General features: G+C 34.7%; 2 protein-coding genes across 3 annotated transcripts; one reads left to right on the forward strand and one right to left on the reverse strand.

The window, feature by feature from the left end:
• Nucleotides 1-3,534: 3,534 nt before the first annotated feature.
• LOC110641207 (cytochrome P450 87A3) lies at nucleotides 3,535-6,576 on the forward strand. Its single transcript, XM_021792839.2, has 9 exons — nucleotides 3,535-4,124; nucleotides 4,239-4,560; nucleotides 4,650-4,799; nucleotides 4,968-5,219; nucleotides 5,314-5,403; nucleotides 5,491-5,569; nucleotides 5,660-5,766; nucleotides 5,914-6,041; nucleotides 6,112-6,576. The coding sequence occupies exons 1-9, from the start codon at nucleotides 3,931-3,933 to the stop codon at nucleotides 6,218-6,220; spliced, it is 1,431 nt and encodes a 476-aa protein (XP_021648531.2). The 5' UTR covers nucleotides 3,535-3,930; the 3' UTR covers nucleotides 6,221-6,576.
• On the reverse strand, nucleotides 6,521-17,137 carry LOC110641206 (protein HAPLESS 2). Of its 2 annotated transcripts, none has more exons than XM_058137920.1 (18): nucleotides 16,526-17,137; nucleotides 16,216-16,302; nucleotides 15,807-15,895; nucleotides 15,113-15,152; nucleotides 14,782-14,839; nucleotides 14,626-14,686; nucleotides 13,822-13,900; nucleotides 13,236-13,370; nucleotides 12,739-12,933; nucleotides 12,521-12,601; nucleotides 12,326-12,426; nucleotides 11,815-11,932; nucleotides 11,575-11,607; nucleotides 11,303-11,396; nucleotides 11,117-11,205; nucleotides 8,847-8,959; nucleotides 7,342-7,442; nucleotides 6,521-7,258 (listed from the first exon to the last, which is right to left on the reverse strand). In XM_058137920.1, exons 1-18 carry the CDS (start codon nucleotides 16,706-16,708, stop codon nucleotides 6,879-6,881), a joined length of 2,037 nt encoding a protein of 678 aa, XP_057993903.1. In that variant the 5' UTR covers nucleotides 16,709-17,137; the 3' UTR covers nucleotides 6,521-6,878. The 2 variants fall into 2 exon arrangements, with proteins under 2 accessions (XP_057993903.1, XP_021648529.2); XM_021792837.2 differs by having other exon boundaries at nucleotides 16,159-16,302; nucleotides 16,526-17,134.
• Between the last annotated feature and the right edge of the window lie 1,393 nt (nucleotides 17,138-18,530).

The raw sequence follows: 18,530 nt of genomic DNA on the forward strand, positions 1-18,530 counted from the left end.
TGGCAGTCGATGAGAATGGTAATTTCTCGTAAATGCATGATTCCATAGTAATCAGACTAATTTATACGAATAATTTGCTTACAGGCATGTCTTTTTTGACCCTTCAACCTGCTTTGGAATTTGAATGGAATGAAGCTGGCGCAGCCCACTCTAACCCTACTTGCAGAAGGGTCATGTCATGTCATGTGCCCTTCAAAGTGCAATTGAAACAAGAAGAATAATTTACCTGCATGGGATTGATTGAGTTGCAAGCAAGGTTTTGTAATTACCAAAGCTACCAAGGTCTTTTTTTCTAGATCATCATAAATTTATAATATAGCCATAGCCCTAGGTCATGGATGACCACATATATATCTTGCTTAAAAAGCTCAATGTTATTTTATTATAATATCCGCTAGTGATTTTTAAATTAAATATTAATATTAATATTTTTATATTTATTATTTAATTATATATTTCCTCTTTATTTTTATCTACTATATTAAAATTTTTCTTTTATTTAAAGTTATTTATCATATTTAAAATGATACTACTGGTTAAGCACCAAATGAGGAAAAAATTGAATGTTTTTGTCATTACCAATGTTGGTGTCTCCATGTCAGCAGACCATTTTGGGCTCAATTGTTGATACACACGCAGCTAACAATGGCGTTCTCACCCTCCAAAAAATCACAAATATTATTACCATATAAAAACAAATACTTATGGGTATATAACAGATTAAGGGCCCATTCATTTATACATCATTTATTTAATTTTTTTTTAATTATTTAAAACTCGAGAGAAGGGAGAGATAACTTTGTTTACAATTTATTTTTAAAAAAAAATGAAATAGAAAACTTAAAGCTAAAGGTCAACGGTCAACCGATATAACTTTAGAAAACAGGACAAAATCTTTTTGCAATATTTAACGGGAAACGTTAATCAGGCTTTCTTCGACTAATTGACCCATTAAACAGCCAGGCTTAGAATGAAACATCACAATTACCAAGTACAATTATGGCTCTTTTCGGTACTTAATGAGCTAATTAGATTATTAGGATATTCCTTTGAAATGGGAGTGTCTTGGTGGTGATGCAATTCTTGATGACTTCTCCTTTTTATTTATGATTATTTTATGTGTTTATTATTAGATTAAACATTATTAATTTCTTTAATTTCCTGATAATGACACTTAAAGTTACAAATACAAAGAGCACAAAGAAATGAATATAAAAACCAACATCTTTTGTTTATATATAATACGTAGTAGATCCAGCTATAGGATCCTTGTAGGGTATTTCAAATCATCAATCAAGAATATTTAATCTGTGATTCAGGCAAATTCTATCTTGAATTGCAATTTACTTAAAGATTTTGTTTATGAAAAGCCTGTAATTATATTACATTCTCCACATATGTGAAATAAAATAGCAGAATATGATATCTCAAATTCGTGTTTCAATTAGACTTAAATAAAATTTGAAAAAAAAAAAAAGATTTTGTCGTTTGGCTCTTACAACTGTTTATTTTAAGTGGTTTGGAAAAGTTGTCGGAGTTCTTTTTCTTACTTGAACTGTAATTTAATAAAAGCTAGCATTCCCTATGCGCACGTCACAGACAAGAAGAACAACTTTCTCCTTAATCCTCTCTTCCTCGTGAAACTCAACACCTGCGGTAATAACTATTATCATCATCAATCTCTGTATTAACCTTTTTTTTAAAAAAAAATTAATTAAATTTCTACTGCTAATTAACATGAAGATGCACATTCTTCTCAAATTCCTTGTGGCTCTGTATACATGCTTAATGCTCTTACACTTCGAGAAAATGCATTCAATAGTCTAAAGTCTAAAGTACAATATGCCGGCAGGCAATGCCCTGGTGATCTAGATCAGCAGTAAACACACAGCTAGCTAGATCATGGTGGAGACACTCAGCCGACCTCCAACACTTGTCAAGCATACAAATATGCAACAACTAATCAACCAATTAACTCCTGTTGGATGATTTTTTTAAAGTCAAATATGGTATTCTTGCACTGTTATCATTAGAAAAGGGTATCAAATGGATGTATGTAGATCTCCCTGATGGGGACCCTTCACTAGTGAATTTCCATCGTCAGATTTGTGATGACTTTGGACAATGAAGACAGGTAGGACCCTCTAGACTCTTATCTCCCACCAAGGAGAGAGAGAGAGAGAGAGAGAGAGAGAAATAGTTAAGAAATTCCCATATTATTAGAAAAATGTTACTTTAGGAGAATAGAGAACAGAAACTTGACTTCCTAGAAACACATATTATATACTGTATTATTATAATTAATTCCAAAAGCCAGAGTTTAACTGAGCTGTCAGTGTTATGCACCCCATCAAGGAGACCCTGTCCAAGCTCATGCCTAGCAGTTAAACAAGGTGTCTTTCACTATGAGCTTTTTCTGCATTCAACAGATCCTAAGCTTACAAAAAAATCACAGAAAAAAAAAAAAAAGGTTCTGGACCTGTCTAGATAGCAAAGTGCAAGAATTTTTCATACTAATCAGAATGGGGTGTAACCAAAGCTGTTCAGTGTCACTATCTCTCTCTATATTAGATGAAATTTGAATAAAAGAGGCTTTTAAACAGTGCACTTCAGAAACTACATGCAAGCTCAGAATGGCATCAACTTTACAGCTTTATTGCAGAGTGTACATGTTATATCTGCACACAGAATGTGAAAGGAATCTTATAAAAAGAAAAGTTCTATAAGCCTTGTCTAAATTTCATTCTCTTAGGTCCTTGCCTTTGAAGTTTCGTACAACATTATTGTGACACAATGATAAAATTTTAATAACCCAATTGCACATAATGGAGGCTCATAACATTTCACAGTAACCTACCTACAATGTAGTAGTGGTTGCATGGAGTCCGTGGCTCAATGGGGGATTAGTGGGGCGGTGCTCTATGTGTCCATATTGGCTAACCTGATCATCTAGCATAGCTTACCTACTTTCAAAAATTATTTCAGGAGATGAGAACAAAAACATGCACAGTGGTTGCATGAATATCTGGAACTCTCCATGGGGAAATCACTAGTGATGTATGCATTAAGACCAAGAGTTGCATTAACATTAAGAATGGTATAATTTCATGATTACAGCTAAAGAAGATCTAAGATCTATCCAACTCCTACAAACAGAAGTTAAAAGAAAAAGAATAATAAAAAAAATAAAAAATAAAAAATAAAACAACATGTGAGGGATCATTCCTAACATAAACACAAAACATAGATATGGAGTATTTAGCGTAGATATTGGGAAGATTAGAACAAGTTCATGAAAATATTAGATTTTCGTATTTAATGACGTATTGAAAGATTGGTTTCAGACACATTGTTAGGTTGGATAGATCCTCTGAAACTCTATACTCACAAGCATGTCCATAAAAAAGGAACCTCGTGCTTCTTCAGTTTTGTTTTACATGAACTCCTAAACTTGATTAAAAAATATATATATTTATTTATATATAACTGCAGAGTGCTAGGGAAGAGAGAAAGGAAACATCTGGTAACCTTCATAGGGTTATAAGCCTAAGCATATCAATAAAAACCGTTGACATGTAGGATCGCATATAAGTGATCTAGAAGAATAATTTTAAGCTATTCTATTCTATGTTCAACTACTATTTTGAGCAACTTAACAAAAACTACAGGAGCAGCAATAATACTATATTCTTGGCTAGTTCTAACTTCTGACCACCATCCTATATATGGTCTTCTAATGGATTCTGATCAGATACATGCCAGCACTTACTTCTTCCTGTCTATTCCTCCCACGTTTCCCACCTCAAACTCTTCTCATTTCTGGTAACCTAACCTGTTCCCATTTCCATTTTCTGCTTATAACATATCAGCATATTCTAATTAATCCTTCAAGATCGATCTTCTCTGCATTCACATTTATATTGGAGCAAGATGTGGGCTTTGTGTTTTGGAGCTTTGGTTATTATAAGTTTCACATATTGGGTTTACCGCTGGAGAAATCCCAGATGCAATGGGAAACTCCCCCCTGGTTCAATGGGATTGCCACTCCTTGGCGAGACGATTCAGTTCTTTGCTCCCAACCCTTCTTCTGATATTCCTCCCTTTGTCAAAGAGAGGATGAAAAGGTAAAAATCTTGCAATCTCGTCAACTTGTTCAACAACTATTGGCATCATCATTAACATCCTCCCTCACCTTCTTCTTCTTGATTATCATCTAAAGTTTCTCCTGTTACTTTCAGATACGGGCCAATATTCCGGACTAATTTGGTTGGAAGGCCAGTTGTAGTATCAACAGACCCAGATCTCAATTACTTCATCTTTCAACAAGAAGGACAGCTGTTTCAGAGCTGGTATCCAGATACTTTCACGGAAATCTTTGGACGACAAAATGTGGGTTCATTACATGGGTTCATGTACAAGTACCTCAAGAATATGGTGCTAAATCTCTTTGGTCCTGAAAGCCTCAAGAAAATGCTCCCTGAAATTCAACAGGCAGCATCTAGCAGATTAGAACTATGGTCCCGTCAGGACACCGTAGAATTGAAAGAAGCTACCGCTAGTGTAATCTCAGACTGAACATTCTTCTTCTCATCAAAAATTTTGTTACATTATTTCTTAGCCTGAGTCTCATAGTAATTTGACATTTACAGATGATATTTGATCTGACTGCAAAGAAGCTGATAAGTTATGATCAAGAGAATTCCTCGGAGAACCTCAGGGATAACTTCGTTGCATTCATGCAAGGCTTAATCTCCTTCCCTTTGGAAGTGCCTGGAACGGCATATCACAAATGTTTACAGGTAAACCCAAGTTGGTCAATAGCAGTCATGTAAAAACCATCTTTTTCTTTTTCAATCTTGAACATCGCTTGCACCTAGCTGCACTGATTCAATTCCACAAATGGAAGCTACACACTTCTCTAAAGGCATTGTCCAATTTTTGGACTTGATTTTTCTATTTGTTCTCAGGGTAGGAGAAAGGCAATGAAAATGTTAAAAAACCTGCTACATGAAAGAAGAGCAAATCCGAGAAAGCACCAAAGTGATTTTTTTGACTTCGTACTTGAAGAACTTAAGAAAGAGGGATCGATCCTCACAGAGGAAATTGCTCTGGATTTGATGTTTGTGCTATTATTTGCTAGCTTTGAAACAACTTCCTTGGCTATAACTATGGCCATCAAATTTCTCTCAGACCATCCACTGGTGCTGAAGCAATTAACGGTCTGTAAGAATATTTTAATATGATGATAAAGATCAATGAATATCTTCACAGCCTATTTCGTTCCCAAACCTCACAGATTTTTCAACTTTCCAGGAAGAGCACGAAGCAATTTTGAAAAATCGGGAAAATGCCGACTCTGGCATTTCTTGGAAAGAATACAAATCAATGACATTTACCTTTCAGGTGGGTCAAGTGTTATGCAACCAGTTCAATATCATATCGGTAGCTTTTTTTTTTTTCTCATTACAAACTGACAATATCAATTTGCAGTTCATCAATGAAACTGTTAGACTGGCAAACATTGTTCCAGTAATCTTCAGAAAAGTGCTCAGAGAAATCCAGTTTAAGGGTATGTAGTAACAATTGAAGAAACCAGGTTTCAAAAATAGTAAATCAAATGTCACAAGTAAATTCAATATAACATGAATTGGTATTGCAGGATATACCATTCCGGCTGGTTGGGCAGTAATGGTCTGTCCCCCTGCGGTACACTTGAACCACAAAAAATATGAAGACCCACTTGCTTTCAATCCATGGAGATGGGAGGTGATTATAGTTAAAAATCTTCTTTTGTTTAATCACCTGCAAATATTTCACTGCTAAAATGAATTGATCTGAAATGGTAATTTAATGTACGCGTTTAACCTCTGTAATTGTTCTCTCAAATTGTGCTAAAACAATGGTGGCATACAGGGTCCGGAAATAAATGGGGCATCAAAACATTTTATGGCTTTTGGTGGCGGCATGAGATTTTGTGTAGGAACAGATTTTACCAAGGTGCAGATGGCTGTATTTCTCCATTGCTTGGTCACAAAGTACAGGTAATAGCATACTGCAAAGTGGGGTGTCTGTGTGGGTTTGTGCATCCCTTTTAACAACTTCAACTTTCAGGTGGCAGGCAATCAAAGGAGGAAATATCGTCCGGACTCCTGGTTTACAATTTCCAAATGGTTATCACGTTAAGATCATGGAGAAACAGACAAGATTCATTTCTACATGATCATAGCATAAAGTGAGGGAGCAATTCATACATATGGCTGGAGGGAGAAGAACTAAGATTACTGCTTGGCGTCTTACCACCGATGTTCGCTATCCGCAAGCTGCAAAAGGGAGAAATGATTAATGCAACATTTGAAAAGTCAGAAACGAAGATAGCATTTAAGCAGAGACCAAGTTACAGTTTTGATCAGAATCTCACACGCAGCTTTTGGACTTTCATTGCCAACTTATCTCATCATGTAAATGCAGTAGAAAGTTTTTTTTTTATATAAAAAAAATAAATAAAAAAGAATCAGAGGCATACGCACATCCAATATACACATTTATCACAATGAAAATTTAAACGTAACAATTAGTGTAATGTTTCAGTTGCATCCTTCCTGTTTACATCAAAGAATTGTCAAACAGTCTCTCTCTCTTAGAGAGAAGAAAACGGGGATAAACTTCTACAGTAAACATGAACCATCTAAAGAATTGTCAAACAGCCTCTTTCTCCAAGAGAGAAGAAAACAGGGATAAACTTCTACAGTAAACATGACCCGTCTAAAGCAACTGATAATACCATGATACCCTATAGTCCTGTTCTCTCTGCTCAGACAGCAGCTTAATCTCGGAATCATACAACAGGCTATCTTTGTAATTGGTAATAGCATCTTGATTCACCATGACTGCTCATCTAAATGATCCTTGTATGGTCTTTTTCCTTTAAAGTCTTGCTGCTTGATTCTTGATTTCCTACAACTCCTGCGCTTACTGTTGTCCTTATGAACATGGTGAAGATAATGATCGATATCCCTTCTTGAATGGTTATGCCCATGCTCTTGACGAGTGCTTCTTCGCTTATGTTGAGCATCATGCTTGTGGTGCCTTGCTCTAAACTCATGGTATTTATTCACATGAATGTGATGATGGTGAATATCAGTATCATGCCTTGGCATATGTCTACTTCTCTGCTTATCCACCCAAACATGATCTTCCCACCAGTCATAAAGAGGATCAAATAGTCCTTTCTGATGTAAAAGCCACAGTAGCACTAGCACTGCCAACCAAAGTGCACAGTATTTTGTAATTGTCATCACCATATCCAATCACATTTTGAACTAAAAAAGAAAAAGCCTTTACCTATTGGGAAAATAGCCAAAAGTAGACCAAACATCACCATCCAACTCAAACATATATATTGTATGTGGCAACTGAAATCAAAGAAACTAATGCATTTCCTTCTGCATACCAAAAGAACCACATATATAATTATCAAGCAGTAGCAATATCTAATAAACAAGAAATAAACCTGATTTCATAAACATGTAAAGATAAAACCATTTTATTAATTAAAAATTGCACTTATTATACAGAGCATGAAAGTTCGGAAATGGATTCAGACAAAGGCACAGAAACCTAGTAGCTTTATCTTGATTGAAACCTGTACTAATGTATCACTACCACATTTGTTACCATATCCCATGTTGCTGGCAGATTTACAAGAGCAATATCTTGAATATGATGCAGGAAAAACGACATGACAATCATCCTAACAAGTGCTCAACTTGATAGTTTCTCAAAATGGATGTGGCTCAAGATTTTATAAGAATATGTTATCATTCACTATGTATCGATGACATTTAAAATTTTATTTTACCATTGGTCTCTCTCTCTCCCCCCTTCAATCCCTCTTTTCCATCTTTATCTTTGCACCATACCATGAATTTAGAATGCTTTGGTACCAATATTGAAATTTTACCATGATATTAGCAATCTACATTGTAGACTTGAATAGGACAGAAAACAGAATGATACACTCTCTCCACAGTGCCTGCAAGGTGCCCTACCTGTCAGCCCATAACATTATTGATCCAAGAAATCAATTCAACCTGATCCTACACATTTTTACACTATAAAGAGCATTCATTTCCCGTTATCCAGGGAATTATAAGAAGCCTATCTAAGGCCATATCCTCTTTAAAAAAAAAAAAACATGTAATTGAAGAAAATTAGCCTATTCCACAAAGCGTAATCTAAAATAAGTTGAAATTTTCAACATTTGAATTGATATGTAATTTTTAAATTGCAGCATGCTTATATTTAATGACCTAACACAAATGTAAAGGCCCGTAGATGTCCATCTCATTTCATGCAATGTGTTTCCCCAAGACACAAGCTCGTTTACACATTAAACAAGTTTAAAATCTCTAATATTTTTCTTTGATATAAAAATCAGTAAATTGGTCCTGTTTGACTGGCAGGTTTCGTCTGAGAAACAAAGGCAGGTAATAAATTCTCAAAGACCACTGGGTCAAGAGTTTAGCATGTAAAAAAAAGTTTTGTTTCGTTCTGATATAAGCCGAATCATTTGGAAGAACAATCCTTTAATATGTTTTACCACAAGCATCCAAGGGAACAACATGAATGCATATGATAAATTTAAGATATATACGTGCAAATAGAGTTGAAAACAATGAAAAGAATTGAGATACGCGAGTATGACAGAAGTTGAGTCAAGACATGCCCTTATGACTAGGGAACAAAAAGGTGCCTAACACATCCACATTTCAGAAAGGAACAACAATAAATCAGGTTCAGAAAAATCCATCACCCCTATCAATATCAACTACAACTACAAGAAGTACCTGCAAGTTTTTCCAGTGATGAAATCCACCAAAGCTTCCCACAATTTCATCCCAATGCTTTCAATAGATTCAAAGAAACCATTTACACCAGTCTTTGGCTGAAGGGGAGTAATCTACAATATATTTATGATTCAAGTGTTTATTCAATGATTATTTCAGAAAAAAAAAAGTTTTTTATTCAATGATAATGATCAGCTGCCATAATTATAAGCAAATGCAAAGAGCATCAAGTTATCTAGAAGGACAAAAATCATATACCATACTAGATTAGCATACAATAGTATTTGCACGATACAACAATTTATAAATGCAAAATAGTTATGTAAGATGCACTAACTACTACCAATTTCTATGCATTTTAAAGAAAAAATTGCACATACCTGTTCACTTTACATATATTTCACAATCTGAAGAAATTAAAAACAGACCTTGCCAGCCTCTAAATATGTGAATTTGGATCCTTGATAATTCTCTACAAATGCCAATGCACACATAATAGGGATGTAGGGCTTAATTTTCTTCTCTTGGAACAAATAGCCTCAGCATTTTTTATATAAGAACTTCCAACAGTGTATGTCAAATAGAAGAAGGAATATATGTACACCAGATGGTAAGATGCCCATCTGATGCCTTCAGCAGCATAATATAAAACATAATTCAAGTAGTTACGTAGTTTATGCCCCTATCTGATAAATATTAAATATCTTTCCCTCTTAAAACCATTTTCTTCTTTCACTGTCGTTCTTTAGGAGGAAGCTATGTTACTTGGACTTGAGTACGGTTGTCAGAAATGGATACGCATCCAAGTGTCAGAGTTGTAAACTATTGTGACAAAGTAGTTAAATAGAGAAATCATACAATAGTTTCATGTTAATTTTTATTATAAAATTTTCAAATTATAATTAGTACAATTGAATATTCTTCAATTTTCATTGGTACTAATTCAATGGCAGCAATAAAACTTTTGTGTCAAAATAACAATTTAAAATCCCTAAAAATCTTAATTAGGTATAATAGCAATAGTATAGGACAAGAACAGGATGACAGCATGAATTTTCAAGTACAGAAAGTATAAAAAAGAAAAGAAACCCAGTTGGGTGGGGAAAGAGAAGAGCAGAAAGAATAAAGAAGAAAAATAAAAAGTAAAATAACTGCATCGACTGGGAAGCAGAGCAGTAAGCCAGGTCAGATCTTCTTCTTTCAATCTGTTTCGTCTGGGTCTGCTTCGTAGCCACTCTCTTCATCTTGTCTCTGCATGCCCAACGTGATGGATATGTGTCGGACACATATCCCGCGTTGTGCGGACACGGGCCGACATGTGTATGGCAAGGTAATTGAAGAGTTGTATCAGAGGGAGGAAGGTAGATATAACACTCATACTCATTGACGATAAAATGTCAGATGGTTAGAGCATATCTAGACCAGAACTGTAGGAGGGGAGTGAAAGAAGATTGTTTTGACTGTAGAGTTAAATATGGACAGATTTAATGAAGAAAAGAAAGAGCATTTGATAAAATAATATATGGAGGAAGAAAAGAAAACTGAATCTGAATTCTTTGTCCTACACATGAAAAAATACAGCTTACATCTCCTTATATAGGAGTATTTTGATGTTGATTTGGTACCACTTATTATAATTAAGCACAAACAAACCTCATCCTTACACGCATAATAATACAAATAATTGAAGACACGCATGATGAATGCTAATAATGCTCACTGGAAGTGATAAACTCGATAACCTTTATGAAGAAAAATCTCATCATCTCAACAACCAGTAAGTGCACCAGTATACAGGATTGAGCATGTCTAAGTTGTAGGGGTGAAGAAGAAGAGCGGTAGCTATTTTTACATTTTCTATGATCCGTTCTCTTTAGCAGGAAGGTAGAGGTGGCACTTTGTGAAGACAAACTGAGATGGTTTGGGCAAATCTAACATAGACCAGTAGGTGCATTGGTGTAGAAGGTTAAGCATATCGATGACTTGGTTCAAAGAGATGATGTTCAAAGAGATGATGAATGGTTAAGTAGAGCATTATAACTTTCTAAAAATGTAGCTCTCAATCAAGTCTAATGGAGTAAAAAAAATCCATATAAAGAAAACCAACTAGATTAAATTGAAGCTTAGTTTAGTTATTATGATCAGTTTCCTATCCTTTTACCAATTCACAAAAAATAAATAAATAAATAATAATAATAATAATTCACATAAAACTTCCCATCTCAAGAGGATGAGGATGCAAGATAAACAACTTGGTAACTACCCCAAACCTGTGGTCCATTGTCAAGGATGGTAGCTGTAGTAGAAAATTGGCACTCAGCTCTATCAACTTCATGAAAATTAGAGTCCTTCAGTATAGCTGCACTAAAACACAATGATTGAGACTTCATAGTCTCTGCCACCTTAATTATCATAAGAACAAAAAAGCTGTAGTAAAGTCCCTCTACTAACTTTACCTGCACACACATATTTTGCAGCTTGATCAGTGGTTGGGTAGAGTTTAAATGACCGAGTTGCAAGTTCATTTGGTTTCATAATGAAGAATTGTTCCTGCAACCATTGAAAATTCAAACAGTATTCCTTACAAGCACTTAATCATGTCACAGTAAAAAGAAGCACATACACAATAATGCAAAAAAAAGTGTCTCTGTGCTCAAGCTTCCTGCATTGCAGACTTTGGATAGGTTCAGAAACAATAGTAAATATATTTGGAACAAGAAAACAGTACCTCCATAAGGGAGACACCTCTTGAGCAGTCAAACTGCAAGATGAAGAAATTTATCCATTACATTTCATTACAAGTTGAAGTGGCAACCAAATAACATAATGAAAATTGTAATCATGATTTTTCCATAACTTTGATTACATTATGCCACCCATGTCTTAGATTCCTTATGCCTCAAAATGTGGCATATTTTAAGCAATATAGCATCATAACAGAATATAACAAGGTAAAGTTTAAGAACACCGTTAAGCTGTATGATGCTTCCACTTTCCCAGTATTCTCTGTTGTGATTGTAGCAACCCCAAATTGAGTAAGGGCTTCAAATGTGGGGATAGTAACATTTAAGATTTTCCCAGGGCTCCTATAAAAGAATGGAAGCTTTCACAATCTATTTACAATAAATAAAGCCTAAAAAATATAGATTTGTACGCAACCACAGAGACAAGCATATGTATTGCCAACACCAAACAAAAGTTTGAAATCACAATAAATGCATGATGAGAGTTCCAGAAATTCACTCCCCAATCTTTTCTAGCAGCCTTCAACAAAGGTCACTCATGTGATACAGTGTTTAGATGGATGAAGTGCATCAGGAAAAATTAAAAAACAACAGCCCATTCTTTCACAAATAAGATTAAGTGTCAAAATTTGCATAGATGGAAGCTTATTATCAATTGTTCAAAGACCATGCCTTTGCAAAACATTATAACAAGATCAGTCACTTGTAGTAGCAGTAATAATTAGGTATGAATACCTTTGGTAGACATATTCTATGTCATCAGCACTAAGTTCTATCAGAAGATTTGTATTAAGAACTTCAGTGATGCCTATGGAGAATGAATGAGTCCCTGCATGCTGCATTCAAAAAAAAAAAACATATATATATATTTAATAAAACTCAGAAAATGGGCAATTATCGAAGTCAAACATATAATTACTGAAACATAACTGGATGCTGGTTTATCCTTTCAAACCTTCCTTCCACACCATATAGTGGTATTTGCTTCCTATTAATTCGGTTCTGATCAGCCTGCATGCATAAGACTTGTCTTCTCAGTTCAACTCAACACTGTAAGAAAGCTGCATAAATAAAGGAAACTAGGAATAGAAGAGGTTACTATGAAGAAAACAGACTACAGAGACTACCGCTCAATTCAGAATACTTACATCTCGGTAATTCCATAACTGATTATGCAAACAACTCCAAAATGGTGAAGAACAGAAGTTTGGTTGTCCATTGAAAGCCTCATAACCAACTCCAATTTTGTTGCATTCAAAGCCATCTAAGGTAAACCTGACTCTCTCAAGCAGCATCCACATTGAAAAGTTCCTTCCAAGATCATGTGGTTGACCAGGCTCATCCTTCCAAGATATAAAGATAACTCTCACCATTATCATATTACTGGATATGCAACTATATCAAGAAGCACATGGCAAAACAGTGGAACAAGCACTCTTTTTTATATAGGAGGATATGACAAAGTTTCTAAGTTTCTAACCATACCATTACCATTGTGCTACAGCAAACCTGGTATCAAACTATAACTTTCCAAGAGAAACATAATGAAAGAGAAATGGCATGCACAATGAATTTGGTCTCAAATTTCAGCTTCTTCCCCTTAAGGAAGTGCAAAATTTTAATTATATCAGTGAAGGAAGCATACCTGCCTTGGAATGACAAGGTAGAAATCTTCAAAAGAAGGAAGACTAGAGTATCCAACAAAATCTCCAATAAGACTAGCCCTTAGAAAATTATCCTTAGATGTCACAGTTCTATTTTCAGGGCCCACTATCACTTCCTGCAAGCAAAAAGAAAAGGTAGGAAGATCTTTGATTAGTGAATCTATCTTCCAGTACAATAGCCACATGCAATAACTTAAAGAAAGCAATAAGAACTTATTATCAGAAACTGGTGGAAGGGGTTAGGGATAGACAGAGAAAAGGATGAGCTTTTGGGAAAACATAATAAATAAAGAAGGAGCAGCATTTTCTCTACTATCAGATACACAGCCCAGCCAGAAAAGGCTTTCTTTCAGTGTCAAGTTACAACCCCTAAATTACACGTAAATCAGATCAGGAATGGATATAATTATGTCCATGGCAATTGATCGGAAGGGAAAAAAGCACAAATCTGTTCCCATGAGAAACCTTAGGACAGCATTGAAGCCTAAATTGGGCGCTGCAATAAATTGAAACGTAAATCCTAGGCATTAAACAAATGAAAGTAAAAGATCTACAGAAATAACATACCGAAACTTTAGATCCTGACTTCACCTCAATTTGAACACTAAATCCAATTGATCTCTGTCCAATACCAAAAACATGGAACCTAAGTGAATAATAAATGTTAGTTTTGGCATGGTCCAAGAGTGGCAAAAATTAAACTCAAATCAACTCAGACTTAATCACAGACTAGTTGCCATTACTATATGAATCACTTTCCTCCACTCCATCCAGTTTAAGACTACATCTTCATAAAGATCTAAACTTCTAAAGTCACTATATCTGTTTTCACTACTTCCCCCACATTAACCTAGGTTCATCCCTTGCTTTGTTTTTCTCCTGCAACTTCAATATACTAAACCTTCTGTACCAAGGCATTTGCTGGTCTGTCGTGTGAACTTTATCACATCTCATCATATGGAGGAAAAAGTTTCTTTGGAAGTTAAAGAAAATTAAAGCTTTTTATTTATCCAAAATTATATAATTGTCAAAAGTCAAAATGAAAGCATTCAGAGGCAGAAGTTAACCAGGAAGCATATAACCATAAACATTACTTGTAAGCAGTAACCTAATATGTTAAAAATTCATGGCAATGCAGGATCATCCCAAAGCTTCCTGGAACCTCCATCGATGATCATAGAGCTAGATCATTCCAAACTCTCTACAATTCAGATACAGGCTTCTCTCATCAAGTATGTTATCTATCCACTAAATGCCCATGAAAATTAAAAATAAAAATCAACTAATAAAAACACATCATCACAAGTCATTTTAGGGATTTTTTAGTAAAGCAGAACCAAAAGAAAAACCAGTATAGCATAAAGGCCATACCAATCACCTGGAAATCTGACACAGTGCGCAGTATTGGCCTTGCCTTTCATCAATTTGTCAACTAAGAGAAACAAAGTTAATAATCAATCAAAACAAACTGTAATCTTCATCTCACATTGTAAATTTGAGATGCTGGACATTGTTAAAATCACTTACAAAAGTTTCCACATGATGAAGGTACTCGCCGTTGGGGCCCACAAGGACAACAGGTTGGCTAAAAAAAAAAGATGCAAGAATAATAGAAGACATAAATTAACAATAACAACAACAACAACAACAATAATAAAAGAAACATAAAGAACTATACACAATAGCACAAGAAGTATAAAATATCATCAATATTGTAAATAGAGTTTTATGCACAGACTATTTATTTTATTTTAAGTAAAATTTTATATATAAACTGTCCTACAAGTGGGTACCAACACTACACATACATAAATCGAAACAAGGATGCAAATGAAATTCAAGAAGTTGAAAATACCACCTCAGAATGCTCAATAATGTGACCATTCTTATCTCGCAACCTACAAAGGAGTTACAATGAGACAATTTAATTGAGTTCAGACATCATATACTTACAGAAGAATGAAATCTAAATCTGAACTTCTAATACTCCTTAAAAAAAAAACCTTTCAAATCAACAAATTATATAATAAAGAAGAAAAAATAAATAAATATATAGAGGATAGCCTGCACCAACTATTCTCATATCAAATCCCCTGACAGCCTCATTCTAAAACATAAAGCTCATCTTGGATGAAGAATAATTGGGGAAGTTTACAGCCCAGATAAGCGTTTCCAGTAATTTTTTACTGTCACCAACGAAACATTTACCCAATAGCAAATTAAAAAAAAAAATGTCGTGCACATATTGCATCAATCATCACTAACATAAGAGAAACTGGTATTTGAGAAGAAGACATATATTGCATCAATCATCACTAACATAAGAGAAACTGGTATTTGAGAAGAAGACGATGAAAAAAAAAAAAAAACACTGTTTACATTGCATATTTGGCAATGCCACTGATTGATACGTAAAGCATGTTTCAATTACCAAGATCTAAAACTCAAACCAAATGCCATATAATCTAATACCAAACTAGCAATTACTTACTAATTATGAATCACGAACAGAATGTGAAACTTTAAAACAATAGCAATTAGAAAGTGCTTGCCTCTCGCATATCTTCACGATATCTCCGCCAGCATCCGGCTCACATTTACGTGTCTTAACATAGTATTCTTCCGGTTTATAAGCAACGTCCTGAATGTCGGTTCATAAACAATATGATAGGTCAATCTAGTGTGCACTCAACACAAACGGAAGAGATATAGACCTCAGTCAATCAAATTGTCATGCGCAGTCAGAAATTTATGTCCTAAAATGCAAATTTTGTGTTTCCGCATCAAATTATTATCCTCTGACTGCAATCTTCACACCAGTAAAATATCACTTTTTACACCTTTACATGCTTGCGTCGAAAAGATTAAAAATTTCAATCATGAGTAACCAAGATAGTATCGTACACGTATATATAGTAGCTCATACAGGACATATGCAGCAGATTTATTGACGGTTATCACCGGTGGTATTCGCAGTGTTTGCATGTTGCTGGTCGAATTCTCCTCCACCTCCACTATCTCCGCCACAATCGACGCCTCTCCCCCACTCTACAACGGAAAAAATCAATAAGTTGATTTTTCTTTTTTTCCAAAAAAAAAAAAAGAAAAAAGAGCGAGATAGAGAGAACAAGCAACCGACAAGACTAAGCACTTCATAAAACAAGGAAAAAAAAATAAATTCCTTAATTTTTCATTGAGTGGGCAATTAATCATCATTACATTTATATTCAGGCAAAAAATAAGATGGAAAATAAGTGAAGTAGAAACTTACAGAACCGCTGGGAACGGCCAAGTTGAGGACGATTTTGGTAGTGCAATTGAGAGTATCGGAATCGGAGCCCTTCTCGCACCTTTCAAGCCTCGATTTCGATAGAATCTCTACTCCTATAACAGTTCCTATGCTAAAGTAACCCACCAAGCAACACAAAATTAACACTATCGTTTGCCCCTCCATTTTTGTTTTTCCTGGCGAGTTCTTTTTTTCTAATGAAGGCCAAGTTTTTTTTTTTCTTCATTTTTGAGCATCGTAAGAGATGGGAATAAAGAGAACAATTTCGGCGAGGTTTATTTCAGTTTTCAAACAAAAACATTAAAAAAAAAAAAAACCGCCATTAACGGTTACCTAGAGATCAATGAAAAAATTATCTCCGTCTCTACGTTGACATCAATGAACTCTCCGAGGAGACAAAATTCAAATTGAAACCGAAGCAGTAACGTCGACATTATTTCACCATAATAATAGTTTTAAAATATCTTTTTACAAAAAATCCACAAGGATTGGATTACGCAATGAGAAGCATGATTTGCATCAAATTATCTTGTAATTTCTACTTGACATTTTGAAATTTCATGTTAAATTTTAAATTTGGCATTCATAATTGAGAGAGCATGGAGAGTTTTTTTTTTTTTTCTCTCCTACCAGATTCAGAATGCATATGTGAATGACAATAACAAAAAAATATGATCTTTATTAGAAACATTTTCTGCTAAAATTCAAATTCAGATTCAGAGGTTTCGTCAACATTATTTGTTCGATTGATCTAATTTGCATCATCCATCTAATGTAATGAAGAGACTTGGACACCCAAATGTATTGCTATTCATGGGAGCAGTATATTAACCAAAACGACTTGCAATTGTCACGGATTTCTTGTGCAGGAAATGATGTCACAGTCATCTGATGATTAAATATTAGTAAAGAACGCCAAGAATTGCCGATATTTGATGTCATTTTCAATTGTATGGCAACTGATCTTGTTACTTGATGCTACTTGCTCTCAAATATATATTGCTTGTATGCATTTTTGGGTGAATTGTCAATGTGCCCTTGATTACTAGCCTATGCTTACTGCTTAGTTTGGGATATGGGCTTGGCGACTGTGCTTGTGATTTTTCTATTGCATTGCCTATACAATTGATTAATAAAAGTTACTTTAGACATACTTTCGTTGGATTGAAAGGCCTATATATGGCTATGCCATTATCTTTTTATCTTTAAAACTTTGGTATTAAACAATGGTTATGCTTTTGATATTTTAAAGAGCCTATATATATAGACAGCTTTGCTTTTTTACAATTTGGACATAGGAGGCATTAGCAAATCTCTAAACCCGTGAACAAGTTTATTGGAGATAATAATTAATTTCTACAATAAGAATGCACTATTTTCCTTATTCAATACTAAATCCCATTCTTGTTTAGTTGATCATATTACTTGGTTCTTTTGTTAGGAGAAGCTGTAGGGTGTTGTACAGATTGAGCATTCTTGATCTTGTGTTCTACTACTACCGTCCTCAGCAAATGGAGTTTTCTTCAGCTACCCATTCCTTGGAAGTAATATGATAATATAGTCGTGCACATTGACTTGTGTGTATGCATAATCATCCCCAATTCCCTACGCATCTAACCAAACTTTGACACAGCATTCACAACCTGCAGATTATTTTGACCATTGTGTCAAAACTTCCACTCCCGTGACCCAATAAAGCATTCTTTTTTTTTTCCTCATTTTATACATTGTTTAATTTGACCAGGTCTATTCCATTGACTCTCCTCAACCTCCATCTAATGCCACGTTTCATATTCATAATGTGGTATGGTGATGATGAAGACAAAAGGATGTATTGCATGTTTCATGTTCGTTGGCAAATTTATTTAAGTGGAGTAGACTACTACTACTACTACTAGGCTGATCTGGTTAATAATATTCTCTTGAAAAAGAATTGGTGATGTCCAGCCTTTTGTTGTTTCTCCACCTTTCGATTTTTGTCATTTCT

This window comes from Hevea brasiliensis, chromosome 16, assembly GCF_030052815.1.
Source record: "Hevea brasiliensis isolate MT/VB/25A 57/8 chromosome 16, ASM3005281v1, whole genome shotgun sequence".
In the NCBI taxonomy this organism is placed as follows: Eukaryota; Viridiplantae; Streptophyta; class Magnoliopsida; order Malpighiales; family Euphorbiaceae; genus Hevea; species Hevea brasiliensis.

Coding starts and splice junctions, on each gene's coding strand:
- LOC110641207 (XM_021792839.2), top strand. CDS start 3,931: ATGTGGGCTTTGTGTTTTGGAGCTTTGGTTATTATAAGTTTCACATAT. Junction 4,561..4,649: donor TGAAAGAAGCTACCGCTAGT/GTAATCTCAGAC, acceptor TGACATTTACAG/ATGATATTTGATCTGACTGC. Junction 5,220..5,313: donor TGGTGCTGAAGCAATTAACG/GTCTGTAAGAAT, acceptor TCAACTTTCCAG/GAAGAGCACGAAGCAATTTT.
- LOC110641206 (XM_021792837.2), bottom strand. CDS start 16,708: ATGGAGGGGCAAACGATAGTGTTAATTTTGTGTTGCTTGGTGGGTTAC. Junction 7,443..8,846: donor ATCACTGGAAAAACTTGCAG/GTACTTCTTGTA, acceptor TTTGGTATGCAG/AAGGAAATGCATTAGTTTCT. Junction 7,259..7,341: donor TTTGGCTATTTTCCCAATAG/GTAAAGGCTTTT, acceptor TTTGGTTGGCAG/TGCTAGTGCTACTGTGGCTT.